Source organism: Clytia hemisphaerica, unplaced genomic scaffold (genome assembly GCF_902728285.1).
Source record: "Clytia hemisphaerica strain Z4C2 unplaced genomic scaffold, Clytia hemisphaerica genome assembly, whole genome shotgun sequence".
Taxonomy (NCBI): domain Eukaryota; kingdom Metazoa; phylum Cnidaria; class Hydrozoa; order Leptothecata; family Clytiidae; genus Clytia; species Clytia hemisphaerica.
Genome location: NW_027104088.1, coordinates 356,007 through 369,786, shown reverse-complemented (window position 1 = coordinate 369,786; position 13,780 = coordinate 356,007). Strand labels below are relative to the sequence as shown.

Sequence of the window (13,780 nt, the reverse complement as noted above, 5' to 3'; positions counted from 1 at the left end):
GAAAAAAATTTTGTGGTCAAACGTGTTAAAACAAGCACACAAATTCGTGCAGTGTAAAAGAAAAAGCGGTCGGGACTTTTTTTGCAGTATCATAAATACGACACACACGGGTGCTATTGGCTGCAGAAAAGACTCAAATTTGCATTTCACCGATACACACTCTGACCAACTCTTGCTTGGTAAGTCCTTATTATCACGGTTATCTGGCATCCAAATGCGGAACTTTTCATCCGACACGCTAAAGCTCTGAAGGTTGGAACAATTTTCAACATCTGGTCCGGGAAGGTCTAGATTACGGAATTGTGCAAAACCGCGTCAAGGATTTTGCAGCCGGAGGCCTGTACCCAAGCCCTCGTTTTCGGGGATCGGTGGGTCCGGTTCAGATATTATCAGGTTTATGCGCAAGGGTAAATGAACCCGACTGGGGATGCGGCACATCAAAGGCTGACTATCATTCCTCTCTGTTTGTTGGGAAATTGACCCTCTCCTTTAAAGCTTTAGTGTGGGCGGCCGCCAATCCGCCATCGGAATTTCAGATAGATAGAATGGATAGTTTAGTCAATTTGTGTGATGAAAGTAGGCTCAACCAATAAGACTTCCATATCGCTTTGCACCTGTCGCTGAAAATTAGTTATTTTGATTTCTATGTAATTATTTCGTGAAAGCTTTTCAACGGATATTCATAACTGCCAATAATGCTCGTTTTGCGCGTAAGGTTTTACAGCCTAGATTATATTGTTCCTTTTTCGTTTATAGAAACAGAATAAGGTAAACCGCAATTAAGACTAAGCAAACATACATCTCATAGATTTTCAGTTATGGCCTCTACAGCCCTCGGGAAAATGTCTGCCTTGCTCTTGTTCAAAGCCAGCAAGCTCCATCAGTCTTCCGAAGCCTTCATGGTCTTAATTATGTGTATGTAATCATGTAACAATCCCCTTTCTAAAGTTTTCCTTTTATTTTAGATGATAATTAAGGAATTGAATTTACATCACAAATTTGAAGAAACCTGAAAAAGTTTTGTGGAGTTTATGAAGTAACATGTCATTTTTCTTTTCTTAAGTACTTGCTCAGTTAAAGTTAATAGTGTTTTCTAGAAGAAAGAATCATAGTTTGTTCAGGGTTCAAGAAGCCAGCCATTTTGTATATTACAGTGTCGAAATAAGTAAACAACACAATTGTGCATCGTATTACTGTTGCATTTTGATAATACATTACATTACACGTTTTTTATAAGAACAAACTATATAAGAATATAAGGCTTCGATTGCCAAAATGTTAAGAATAAGTTAAGAACATTTTACGGTTTTGCAGACTCAAAGACACCCGATTTCTTAGGAAAATCTACAAAAAATACTCAAAAAATGCCGAAAATAAGAACATGTTAATAACAATTTTAGGCTTAAAACTCAAAAAGTTCGAAGGCTTCAAAAATTTTGGATGTTCTTATTTAAAAAAACGTGTATTTACTTATATTCTCTGATTTCGCTCTCTACAAAAAATCGACATCTTTCGATGTGTTGTACCCTCTGACTGGTATTTGCGTTTTCTCTTTTAGATCCATTTCCGAGTTCGAACTTCATAAATAATGGCTGCTGAAACCAAAGTTGAATATACCAAGGTAATATATTGATCATATCACCTTAAAAGGTTGGTTTGAGATTTTGTTTTGCCTATAGATTCTTTCCATTTTAGCGAGCAAAGCTCCAAATATTTTTACCTTACTCTTTTTGAAAGTCGAGATATTTAATTTATAAGTTTTCGACTTTCAGTAAGAAAACAATAGAATTTTGATGTAAGAACCCATTTTTAGAAAGGAGTTTTGCAGTTTTTTAATTAACATGCAAAAGATCTTAAACCATCTGATTACCCCTTAAAGGGTACCAGCATCTGAATAAAGCAAGGATCTTATAATTGATCAGGGAACCCCAAAATTCGTTATTTGTGTTGGCTACCCTATCATTGATACACATTTTTTGGTCTTTGTGAAAAATCGGATCATTAATTTTTTCTGATTTTTTTGCATGAAAGTAGGGTACCATCATAGGTAAAAGATGGCTCAAGCAGATTTTCGCAAAAAAATTTTGTTGACTCAAAAAACGCATGTTTAGCTATAAGAATCACTATTAACAAGCATACATCAATGTTCTTAGTCCAATTACTCAATTTTTTATGAGATAGATGTTTTTTTTTTGCTCATGAGAGCTTACTTTTGAAGAATATGTGTGTTTAGACAGGAAATTTTGGTTGCTTGGCGTGTTTTTATAGAAAAACTGGCCAAATTTGATATTTTTTTATAAGCACATTATTAATTACTTAGGTATTAGCTTTTCTCGAGATTGGCTCTTTCATTGTTTATGATTTTTTGCACAAAGATGCATAACTATAAACCCTCGAATGTGACGGAGCCTGATTTTTGGAAAAAAATGTTTTTTGGCAAATTTGGGCCAAAAAACGGCTAAAAAACGGGTTTTCTGGGACTTTGCGAAAAATTGGATCATTATTTTTTTCTAATCTTTTGCATGAAAGTAGGGTACCATCATAGGTAAAAGATTACTCAAGCATGATTTTGCAAAAAAAAAATTGTTGACTCAAAAACGCATGTTTATCTATAAGAATCACTATTAACAAGCATATATCAATGTTCTTAGTCAAATTACTCAATTTTTTTTATGAGATAGATGTTTTTTTCTCATGAGGGCTTACTTCTGAAGAATATGTGTGTTTAGACGTGAAATTTTGGTTGCTTGGCGTGTTTTTATAGAAAAACTGGCCAAATTCGATATATTTTTATAAGCACATTATTATCAATTACTTAGGTATTAGCTTTTCTCGAGATTGGCTCTTTCATTGTTTATGATTTTTTGCACAAAGATGCATAACTACCGGGTGACCCACGAAAAAGTTCAGACGTTTCTCGACGTCTTGAGGCCGAACAAATGTACCAAAGTGCTTGGAGTTTAGATATTTAGAAAGCAGATATCCTAACTTAAAATTTGAGCTATCACTTTTTAAATTTGACCGACTTGTTCTCTACTTATGAGCTTTTAAAGTCAAAATTCACTTTTCGGAAAGTGTAAAAAACACGTAAAAAACAGGTATTAAATTTATGCAATTAATTAGAAAATCACTTACAAATTGACTTATTTAACGAGTTTTATGACATTAATAATTAATAAATACACCTTTAAAAGTAATTTTTGTTTAAAAAAAGACTAGTTTTTATAAAATTTGGCGCTTTTGTAGATTTTTCAGATTTTTTTCAAAAACTGTATATCAAAAACGTCTAAAAATACCAAATTTGATACCCCTTTTTTACGTGTTTTTTACACTTTCCGAAAAGTGAATTTTGACTTTAAAAGCTCATAAGTAGAGAACAAGTTGGTCAAATTTAAAAAGTGATAGCTCAAATTTTAAGTTAGGATATCTACTTTCGAAATATCAAAACTCCAAGCACTTTGGGACATTTGTTCGGCCTCAAGATGTAGGGAAACGTCTGAACTTTTTCGTGGGTCACCCGGTATATAAACCCTTGAATGTGACGGAGCTCGATTTTTGGAAAAAAAAACGGCCAAAAAAAGAGTTTTTTGGACTTTGTGAAATATTGGATCATTGATTTTTTGCATGAAGTAGGTAAAAGATGGCTCGAGCAGATTTTTGTAAAAAATAATTTTTCAGCTCAAAAAACGCATGTTTATCTATAAGAATCACTATTAATAAGCATACATTAATGTTCTTAGCCAAATTACTAATTTTTTTGACGAGATGGATGGTTTTTTCCTCACGAAGTATTGAATATGAAAGAATATTTCAAGAGCATGAAATTTTGGTTTCTAAATGTTTTTTTCATAAGAAACAAACGACTAATTTTAATAGATCGTCAATATTTGTGTTCTGAATGATTGTTTAATGGTCACGTCACGTATATATCAATTATAAATATGTTAAATGCACAAATAGGTAGGTCCATAAAAGTATCACTTGTTACACTTTTTTCTACTGTCTTTAGGTGCGAAAAAAAAAACTGAGATGTTTTAGGGTGGTAAAACGGACAAGAAAATACCTATCGTAGCAATAAGGAGGCTTGGATAACCACTGTGGCGTAGATGAAGTATCCTTGTAATATTTATTCTCTTTTCGAAGCTTTTCATCAACAACGAGTGGTGCGATTCGGCTAGTGGCAAAACATTTCCAACAATCAACCCTGCAAATAACCAAGAAATTTGTCAACTTCAGGAAGCCGATAAGGTATGTGTTCTCTAATTGATTATCAATCTGTACACTAAGAATGTTTTCAATGCCATTCGTCATTTTGAAGGAAGGTTTGAATATATTACGTTAAGGTTCTTTGAGTTACAATAATAATAGACTGGAGTCGTTTATAATGCATGTAAATACAGTTATAGTCGTTTTATGATTATACGATTATTTTTACGAAATTTAGTTTGTATAAACTAAAGATTGTTTCCACCATTACCTTTTGCTTTTTTTAGGTTGACGTTGATCTAGCTGTGAAAGCTGCAAGAGATGCTTTTGAATTTGGATCAGAATGGCGCTCTATGGCAGCAGCTCAAAGAAGCGCTCTTATGGGCAAATTAGTGGAGCTAGTGCAAAGAGACTCTGACAAATTAGCTGTAAGGGCATATCGTAAATTACTTGCGACCATTATTCAATCATTCAATCATCAGGGAAAAATGAAAATAATAGCCGCATTCTTTTTCACCGTCCAACACATTCGATCACTGTATTAATTGCGAAATTAAGAAATGATTCTTTGTCACGCTTGACTTATTTAAAAAAAAGGGCGACATGAGTTGCGTTGCCATATCCAGACCTACCGGACCTTTAAAATCCTTGAATAATGCAAGTGGTTCATAGATGATAAAAGATGGCTGCACTTTGGGGCATGTCAAATCATCCTACATTTTATTTTCTTAGTCTTGCATCCTGGACGAAGTATCCTCCACCACCTAACGAATTGATTTCTTTTTTTCAGAGGCTGATCACATTGGACATGGGTAAAACATTAAAAGCGGCGCAATTTGAAGCCATGTTTTCCGCAGCCACTCTCGCTTATTATGCTGGGTGGCCCGATAAAGTGACCGGAAAAACTCTCCAACCTGGTGCATCCGGTATGTATTCATGATATACGTCGATAAATTTACTTCTTTTTAACAGAATAAAGTAGATTTCGAATTCAAGTCAAGGAATATTGTTTCCACTCTCATTTTATTTGTGAAATACCGGGAGAAATTTCCTCATCGACAAATAATTCTAAGTAAGTCTGCGACCGCAGTCGGAGACTACTCGAAGGCCCCTCTTTCGATAGCTGTCTACCCGAAGGTAAGGGGAGGGCGCCACTCTTTCTCCCTGGATTGCTCCAGTTTACCCTTGATCCTTAACTTAATTGCTGAGCATCAAGCAGAGAGGCATCAAGTACCATTTTGGGAATCTTTTGTATGACCTGACTGGGGTTTGAACCATTGAGTTTAAAGCCCGAAGGGCTAGAGTTCAATCTCTAACCTTTCTCAGGCAAGAAAAAGTGAAGCCTTAAAAAATGCGCCGTGTTTTGACGACAGATTGATTGATTCCTTTGTTTACAATTGATATTTTTTTCGAAATTTAGTGGTAAATTTTAGTTTCAATCTGTCATTTGTGTAAAAACCAGGCGAGCCGCTCAAGGCCGCGCAACTTTGGTAGGATTTGTTGGCTTCAAATCCTACCAAGGAGATTGACTTCTAGCCCTTCGGGCTTATACTTCATTGGTTTGAACCCACAACTTTGTGCACCGTAGCCGGAAGCTCTACCACTGCACTACGGTCGCGTTTACAGTCGCACATTTTAAATAACAGGGTAATTACGCTTTTGATAAACTAATTTCTTTGGCCTTTAAAGTATCATTCTCATTATAATACGTTTCTTTATTCTTACAGAGGACGCGTTTTTCGCGTACACACGACATGAACCTATCGGTGTTTGCGGTGCCATTATCCCTGTAAGTTTTTTATCTAAAGGTTTTATTTTTACATAAGTGTTTCCGTTTCATATCAGGACAGTGTCTTGCTATTGTTATATTATGCTGATATAAACAAACAAAAAATGGTTTTCTCTTCTTCTTTCTAATCATCTTGCTCCACATTCGTGTCAATTCAATGTGAAAAAGCTTGTGAATTAAAATTGATTAGTAAGCAAACGATATCACTCTTATTTAAAAACAAAACTTTTAAATTATTCGTGGTGAAATGATGTTCCCAAAACCTTTTCCAATTTTCCCTTAAAGGTTAACCAATTCCAGCCACAAAAGGAACATTTCTACTGCTTCAAACCTTGTAGCTATCGTTACCATATGACACTGTTATTAGTTATTTTATAATAATTATTCCCGTTATTAGTGGAATTACCCGTTAGCAATGATCGCATGGAAGATCGGACCAGCATTAGCCTGTGGGTGCACCATGGTCATGAAGGCTGCAGAACAATCACCCTTAGTCGGTCTACACATGGCTGCTCTTATCAAAGAGGTAAAAGAGGCCATACCTTAAGTGGATAAATTTGGCAGGGATTAAATTTGGCGACTTTGGCGAATTGTGCCAAAATTCGCCAAATTAAATCCTCGCCAAAATTTCCAAATTCAGCAAATCGCCAAATTAAATCCCCGCAAAATTTTACGAAATTGATCTATCGCCAAATTAAATTCCCGCCAAAAATCGTATTTTGGCCAACCGCTAAATCAAATCCACGCTAAAATTTACCCACTTAAGGTAATTTGGTTGTCCCTTTCGTAATAGTATTCTAGTAAAGCTTTGCTTTTTGGCTGACAGTATGGAAAGTTTTTACTAAATATTGCAGGAAGATATAATTTTCTGTCCTAAACAAATTTACCAGAGTAATTTCAGAATTCATATAAGCAATAGTTGAAAGCATATTGTCATGTTTACGGTCTGAGGTTTTTCAAACCAAATACACAAGTGAATCAAAAAGAGCTTTATCAGGGATTTTATCACGAAGTATCTGGAGAGAACTACTAGAGTCAAGTACTAATGAACGATAAACGTGAGACTGGGCTTAAGTTAGTAAAGCTTGCTGAGAATTGATCTTACACTAATTGTCTCTTAGGCTGGTTTTCCACCAGGTGTTTTCAACCTTGTTAATGGTTATGGACCGACCGCTGGCGCTGCTATTTCAGAACACATGGATATCGATAAAGTTGCCTTTACAGGGTCTGTAGAGGTGAGTCGTAAGCTTCTTGTCAAATAGTTAACGTTTCTCCATTCTAAAACAAAGGCGCTGGGTAAAAGGTCATTTTCCCGTTAAAGATAAAAAGTTTGCTTTTAAGTTATCAACTTCAGCTTGAGCTAGAATCTGATAATGTGTTTGTGTCTGTCTGTCTGTGTGTCACACAAATCTTAGGGCAACCTAGAGACCTCAAAAATGGTCGGATTTGGCTGAAATTTTGCACACTTTTTCCTCGGGTGAATATCTGGAGGAGCTTTACTCATTTTTTGAAAATTTTGATTTTTGGGGCCTGGGGACGAGTTTTTCGCCAAAACGAGGCTAGAACTTTGGAGCAGCCTAGAGACCTCAAAGATGGTCGGATTTGCCTGAAATTTCGCTCACTTATTCCTTGGGTGAATATCTGGGGTGTTTTTTTTTCATTTTTTGAAAACATTGATTCCTGGGGTCTGTGGACGAGTTTTTCAACAAAACGAGGCTAAATTTTTGGGGTAGCCTGAAGACCTTAAAAATGGTCGAATTCGGCTGAAATTTCGAGCTCTTTCACCCTATTATCTGAGCATCTACAATCAGGCCATTGAGTTGATCTTGGAAGATAGGTTTGAATTGAATTTTACCAATGGGTTGTGCCAATTGTTTATATCAACAAATGTATTAAAAATTGATTTTTCTCATTTTCAGACTGGAAGACTGGTTATGCAAGCTGCAGCCAAATCAAATTTGAAGAAAGTTTCATTAGAACTTGGCGGAAAAAGCCCTCTGATTATTTTCCCTGATGTAGATCGTAAGTTTCTGTTTCGATATCTTATGGGCTACATACACTACACAATATATTCCCAGGCAATATATTGACGATATAGCCATAAGCAAAAAGCTCGTACCCATGTCTATTTTTAGCTGTTAAAGCATAATAATTTGAGTTGAGTTCTTTTTCAGGACATGAAACTTGGATATTCAAAATCTACTCAAAATTCCGCTTCCACTGATATATAACATGATAGGGTTATTTTCAAGTTAATATTCCGTTTTTTTTTGGATTTCGGCCTAAAAATGACCCATTTTTGGCCAAAAAAGTGATGAAACGCTAAAAATCATAAATGAGAAATATATAATTATTTTCCTGAATTTGTAAGAAATATTATAATTTTAATGTAAAGTTGTCAGAAATACATACTAGAATGAGAAAAATAAACTTAGAAAGTTAAAACATGAGCTAAATCCTAAAAAAAAACCGGGTTTTTCCAAAATTAGTCTACGAAACATTTTGATCAAAAATGAGAAAATCCACCTTGCAGGACCTCTAGTTCATTGTAATTCTGCATTTTTGACTCTATTTTTTGCATATTCTGATATACTCTACCTATTTGAAGAATTTTCAAGCAAAGAAATCTCAATTCAAGTACAATTGACGAAAAGATAGGGGAATTTTGACATAGGCCCAAATTTTCCGTCACGGCGTGACAAAAACTAAAAAGGGCTACAGAAAATCTTGTGGGTTGATTTTTGAATTTCAATTTTAGGTTTCTGATTAACACTATATGGTTGATGTTTCATGGAGAAAATTAAGGCCTGATTCCACTCTCATAGATTTTTACAGGCTATTGAAAATTTTCCGTCACGGCGTGACAAAAACTCTGACCTAGTACTAGTCAGTGAAAAAATGAATTTGAAAGCCTCAAATCATAGATTAACCAGTCCAAGTCCTATAGAAAGTTGACTCAGCTTGCAAAAGAGGCCTTTTGGTAAGTTTTTTGAGTCTATACCTGAAAAAAAACCCTGTAATAAGGACATCATTCCAAAGCAGTTTTTTCAGTACCGTAGCAGCAGGCTCAGATTTAGCCTATGTTGATTTTTCGGGAACATATGCATGTTATATATCAAATTGTCGGAAATTTTATGTAGATTTCAAAAATGGTTAAAAGTAGGGGTTAAAAATGAAGTCAATGAGAAGAAAATGCCAAACTTGATGATTTTTTCTCCTATTTTGGCCTGCGATTTTACAAAAACCTAAAAAATGCGATAAAAAATTTCTAAAGCGAGGTTAAGCTCTATTTTTTTTTGCTTTTTGCTACAAAATACCATAGCTTCCCATAAAAATAGGTTTTAGAGAGATTTGAAGACCTTCATTTTTTGACATTTTTAAAATTTTTGGGTACGAGCTTTTTGCTTATAGCTATATATTGCTGAGTGCCAGCTATATTGATAAGGTATCCGCAATATATTGTCAGCTCGGTTTGCAATATTCCAACAATATAGGGGGGTTTTTAAAGAAAGAAAATTTCTTTTTATAATAGAGCACTTGCTATTTACTTAGTACATCACGGTCTGAAACTATATTGTCAAATATTGTTCGTCAATTTATTGTGTAGTCTAAGTAGCCCTTTACACTTTGAATATTTCTGTTAGGACAACACTTGTCGTACACTCAAATCTGTTTTAAGTACACCATTCGACTAGAATTTACATGATACAGTTAATCCATCCCCTTTCTTCTAAATCTGTTTGTTTGTGAACGAATTCGTACTGAAAATTTATTAGTAAAGTCCAGAGACAGCACTAGATCCGCTGTAATATGCTTTGGAAGGGTCTGTTATAAATCTAGTTGCAGTTGACCAATCTCATTCCCGTGTATCCCAGGCTTTTAAGTTTATGATGGACGCCAGAGAATTATCTGGCGAAATCAGTAAGCATCGAAACACCGATAATACACAGGGAACAAGGTACACAGCTGATATTTTTCTAAATCTCATATTTTTTTCCAGTGGACGAAGCGGTCAAGACAGCTCATGGAGCCATCTTTACTAACAACGGCCAAGTGTGCAGTGCAGGATCACGTGTTTTCGTACATGAAGATATTTACGATAAATTTGTGGCGAAAGCCGTGGAAACGGCCGTCAAATCGAACGTGACCAACCCGATGGAAGAAGACGCTGATAATGGAAGCATGGTAACAAGTTGTTGTTTTTTTCTAAGCCCGTTTCGTCTATACTTTAAAGTTTTGTCGATACATGATGAAGAGGAGTTAAAACAAGAATTTAATCTTTGACTATCATTACCTATTAGTTTGAGGCTTTAAAAAGCCAGTTTAGTGTCACATCACCGATATACAAGCGCTGCTGATGTTGATTTTTACACGCTTTTTTTATAAGAATACACTTTATAAGAATGTTCATGATTAAAATGGCCAAAAAATTAAGGATATGCTAAGAATATCACCATCATGGAATTTTGCTACTCAAGCTAAGAATATCACTTTAGAGCATTTTCAATTATAAATTACCAATTACCCCCAAGTAAGGCTCATCCCTTTCACAAAAATGCTTGAGACGTATGTACTAAATGTTAAATCTAGTCTGAATCCTAACCTAAGAATGTTGTATGAATATTTTAGGATGATTTTCCCAAAAAAGTTGAGAATATCCATGATGAAATGGATTTACACCATTGGGCTTTTCCAGAAAAAATTTGAATATGGGGGGTGGAGGATACAACGGATTTTTCTGTGACAAGCATCAGTTGACCCCCCGGACAAGCATCAGTTGACCCCCCGGACAACCCAAATTACCCCCGGACAGAGCAAATTTACCCCCCGGACAAGGCAAATTTTGATGGTTTTTCGCTACTCCCCGGACAATAAATCCTCCACCCCCCCCATATACAGACATTTTCTGGAAGAGCCCCTTCTTATAAAAAAACCATGTATTATACCAATCATTTGATAACTATGCCTTCTACAATTTTAGGTAGACGAACAACAATACAATGTTGTTTTAGATTTGATCGTCAAAGGTGTCGATGAGGGTGCTGCCCTCAAATGCGGTGGCAAAAAAATCGAAAGAGAAGGATTTTACATTCAACCGACTGTTTTTGCTGACGTCACTGATGAAATGACCATTGCTAAACAAGAGGTAAGGGAAATGGGACGAGTTAAAGAGAGTTGGGAACGACGGTTATTTCGTTCAACCGACTGTTTTTGCTGATGTCACTGACGAAATGACAATTGCTAAACAAGAGGTAAGGGAAATGGGACGAGTTAAAGAGAGTTGGGAACGAGGGTTATTTCGTTTAACCAACAGTTTTTGCTGACGTCATTGACAAAATGTTAAGAGAGTTGGTAACGACAACGAACCGAATTGCCATGAGGGGCAGCAGGTGTTATTTAAAAAGGTTTTGGTTTGATTAATTTAATTCATAATATCAAAAGATAATTACCGTGTCATAAAAATCTGCTCTGCCCATTTTGGACCCCTCTTGTGTACGTCAATGTTAACTAGTGCGCTTTGCTCGTTTTTCTGAATAAAGTGTACACTGTTTTCTACCTCTTAGATTTTCGGACCAGTTCAATCTATCTTGAAATTCAAAGATACTGACGAAGTGATCAAACGAGCAAATGCGACAACATATGGCCTCGGCTCTGGAGTTTTAACTAATGACCTTAAGACAGCGATCAAAGTTGTAAACAGACTACAAGCTGGTTCAGTTTGGTAAGATGGTATTCTGAGGCCACAAATTCCAATGACATTATGTTTAATAATTCCCACTTCCTAAATTTTGAATAATTCTTCTATACATCGATAATTTTCGTTTTCACTTCCTCGCTTCAAATTTCTTGCGAATTTAATCATGTAAGGAATGCCTTGACGTAGAATTTCTGCTCAGTGAGGATAATTTTCAAAACCAAATATTCTATATTTTGTTTTGTTTTGATGATTTCCAGGGTGAATTGTTACAATATGATTTTCCCAACTACACCATTTGGAGGCTACAAACAATCTGGTATTGGCAGAGAATTGTAAGTCTTCATTTCTTTTTACGAGGGGATGTCTAAAAAGAATTGTCATTTATGAAACCCAGCCTTGGTCTCCCACTTAAGATTTTGGTTTTGGTGTCCCTTTAGGACGGAATTTTATTCGAGGAATTTACATCAAATGATTTTCTCACATCCCACTTTTCAAATAGACTCCAATTGTCATTTCATTAATTCATTAATTCTTTTTTTTTCAGGGGAGAATATGCAATCAAGGAATACACCACAGTAAAATCGGTGAGATTTTAGGCTTTTTATAGGGAGTTCATTGGAGGATCTGAAGGCAACACAAAGCTTCTATATATTGTAGCGAATTCATGTACTTGTACGTTTGAGTTCAGCGGAGTGACTGAAGCACTTTGAAGTACATAGCCGGAGTCTTAACCTGCAAAATCGAGGACTGTTTAAGTCCTCAGTCGGTCATGAGGGCCTAAGCAAATCGGAAGGTAGCCGTCTCTGTTGCACAGAAAAACACGAGTACAAAGCACTTGTATGTGAAAATGATATAGTCTGGCCTAGATACCAGTGTTTTTTAGTTTGATGCAGTGCAAAGTCTTGAAGAATGCAATTCTGATTAATTGATCAGAATTTTCATCTCAATGGTTATCTGGATAAGTCACAAATACAATATTGGTGTGTGCTTTAAAATGGATGTTTGCTTTATAAGTCGCATGGGTCATTTACGCTTTTTCTTTCTGTACCTAGATTTGCTCTTGCTTTTATAGGTCGTGATGAATATAGCATGAAAAGTTTTTTGGGGCTATGTACTGTTGATCTAACAATGGTATCTCCAGAAATCGTCATCTAAAACTGAGACTTTGTTGCAAATATTGTTCGACGTGCATATGTTGTTTTTGCTTCGCTTTGTTTTTTAAACAATTACTGATCTTCAAAATGATTGTATTGGATATAATTTTATCTTTGAATTTTTGTATTATAATGTAATTATATGGAAAATAAAAATCTTACGTAGTTTATATTGAGTGATTTGTAATTTCTGAAGTCATGTCGGTCGGGTTTTTGATTTGCTGCAGTTATCAACATTCCCGCTATGGCCTTCAGTTGGTAATCTTTTCTCAAGACTTTGTATCATTTCTTTATCACCCAACATAGTATCTGATGGATGACCTCTATTTCTTGCCATATTGCCACCATACTTCTTGAGAGTATTATAAACAATTTTCAAAAGTGTTTAAATTAAACGTGTCTGAGACGCGCCTCTTATGCTGACAAAGCAGAATCAACAAGAGAACTTTTTGTGATCGCGTGCCATGGAAGGGTGGCACAATTACTCTTTCTTTTTTGCTGTATAAGCAAACGGTAAAATATTAATAAAAAAAACGATGCTCTTTAAAAAGAACTTGACCAATGAATGCAAAACCTATAAGTTCCTTTTTTAAGATTTTTCTCGATGCAGACAGCTTTGTATTCGTAAATAACAGAAAACTACTGATATAAGCGAAATTTTCCTCCTTTAGTTTCTATATGGCGACAAGACCCTAGACTAGCCATATCTAAATTTAACATTTTTGACCATATGATAAGTCAATATTTGGTTATAACATATCAGGAGTTGCATTATAATAACAGCTTACACTTGTAAAAAATCCTTTAAAGTATTATGAATAAACATAGAATTGATGACTTGGACAACAAAACAGATAGTTTTAACATTAAAAACCATGTTTGAATTGTGTCATCGATTAGGCTAGACAAACGCCAGTCTCGACCGAAGCCTTG

General features: G+C 35.3%; 1 protein-coding gene across 1 annotated transcript; it reads left to right on the top strand.

The window, feature by feature from the left end:
- Nucleotides 1–46: 46 nt before the first annotated feature.
- LOC136812693 (aldehyde dehydrogenase 1A1-like) lies at nt 47–13,017 on the top strand. Its single transcript, XM_067069219.1, has 15 exons — nt 47–179; nt 1,559–1,621; nt 4,144–4,248; nt 4,494–4,634; nt 4,997–5,132; nt 5,934–5,995; nt 6,393–6,521; nt 7,117–7,230; nt 7,915–8,017; nt 9,996–10,180; nt 10,977–11,141; nt 11,560–11,717; nt 11,951–12,025; nt 12,238–12,277; nt 12,766–13,017. Exons 2-15 carry the CDS (start codon nt 1,589–1,591, stop codon nt 12,784–12,786), a joined length of 1,467 nt encoding a protein of 488 aa, XP_066925320.1. The 5' UTR covers nt 47–179; nt 1,559–1,588; the 3' UTR covers nt 12,787–13,017.
- The last annotated feature ends 763 nt before the right edge of the window (nt 13,018–13,780 follow it).

Bases quoted from the DNA above. Each gene is read 5' to 3' on its own strand.
- LOC136812693 (XM_067069219.1), top strand. From the start codon at position 1,589: ATGGCTGCTGAAACCAAAGTTGAATATACCAAG. The intron at 5,996-6,392 runs GTAAGTTTTTTA...TCCCGTTATTAG, and splicing joins TTTGCGGTGCCATTATCCCT to TGGAATTACCCGTTAGCAAT. The intron at 6,522-7,116 runs GTAAAAGAGGCC...ATTGTCTCTTAG, and splicing joins TGGCTGCTCTTATCAAAGAG to GCTGGTTTTCCACCAGGTGT.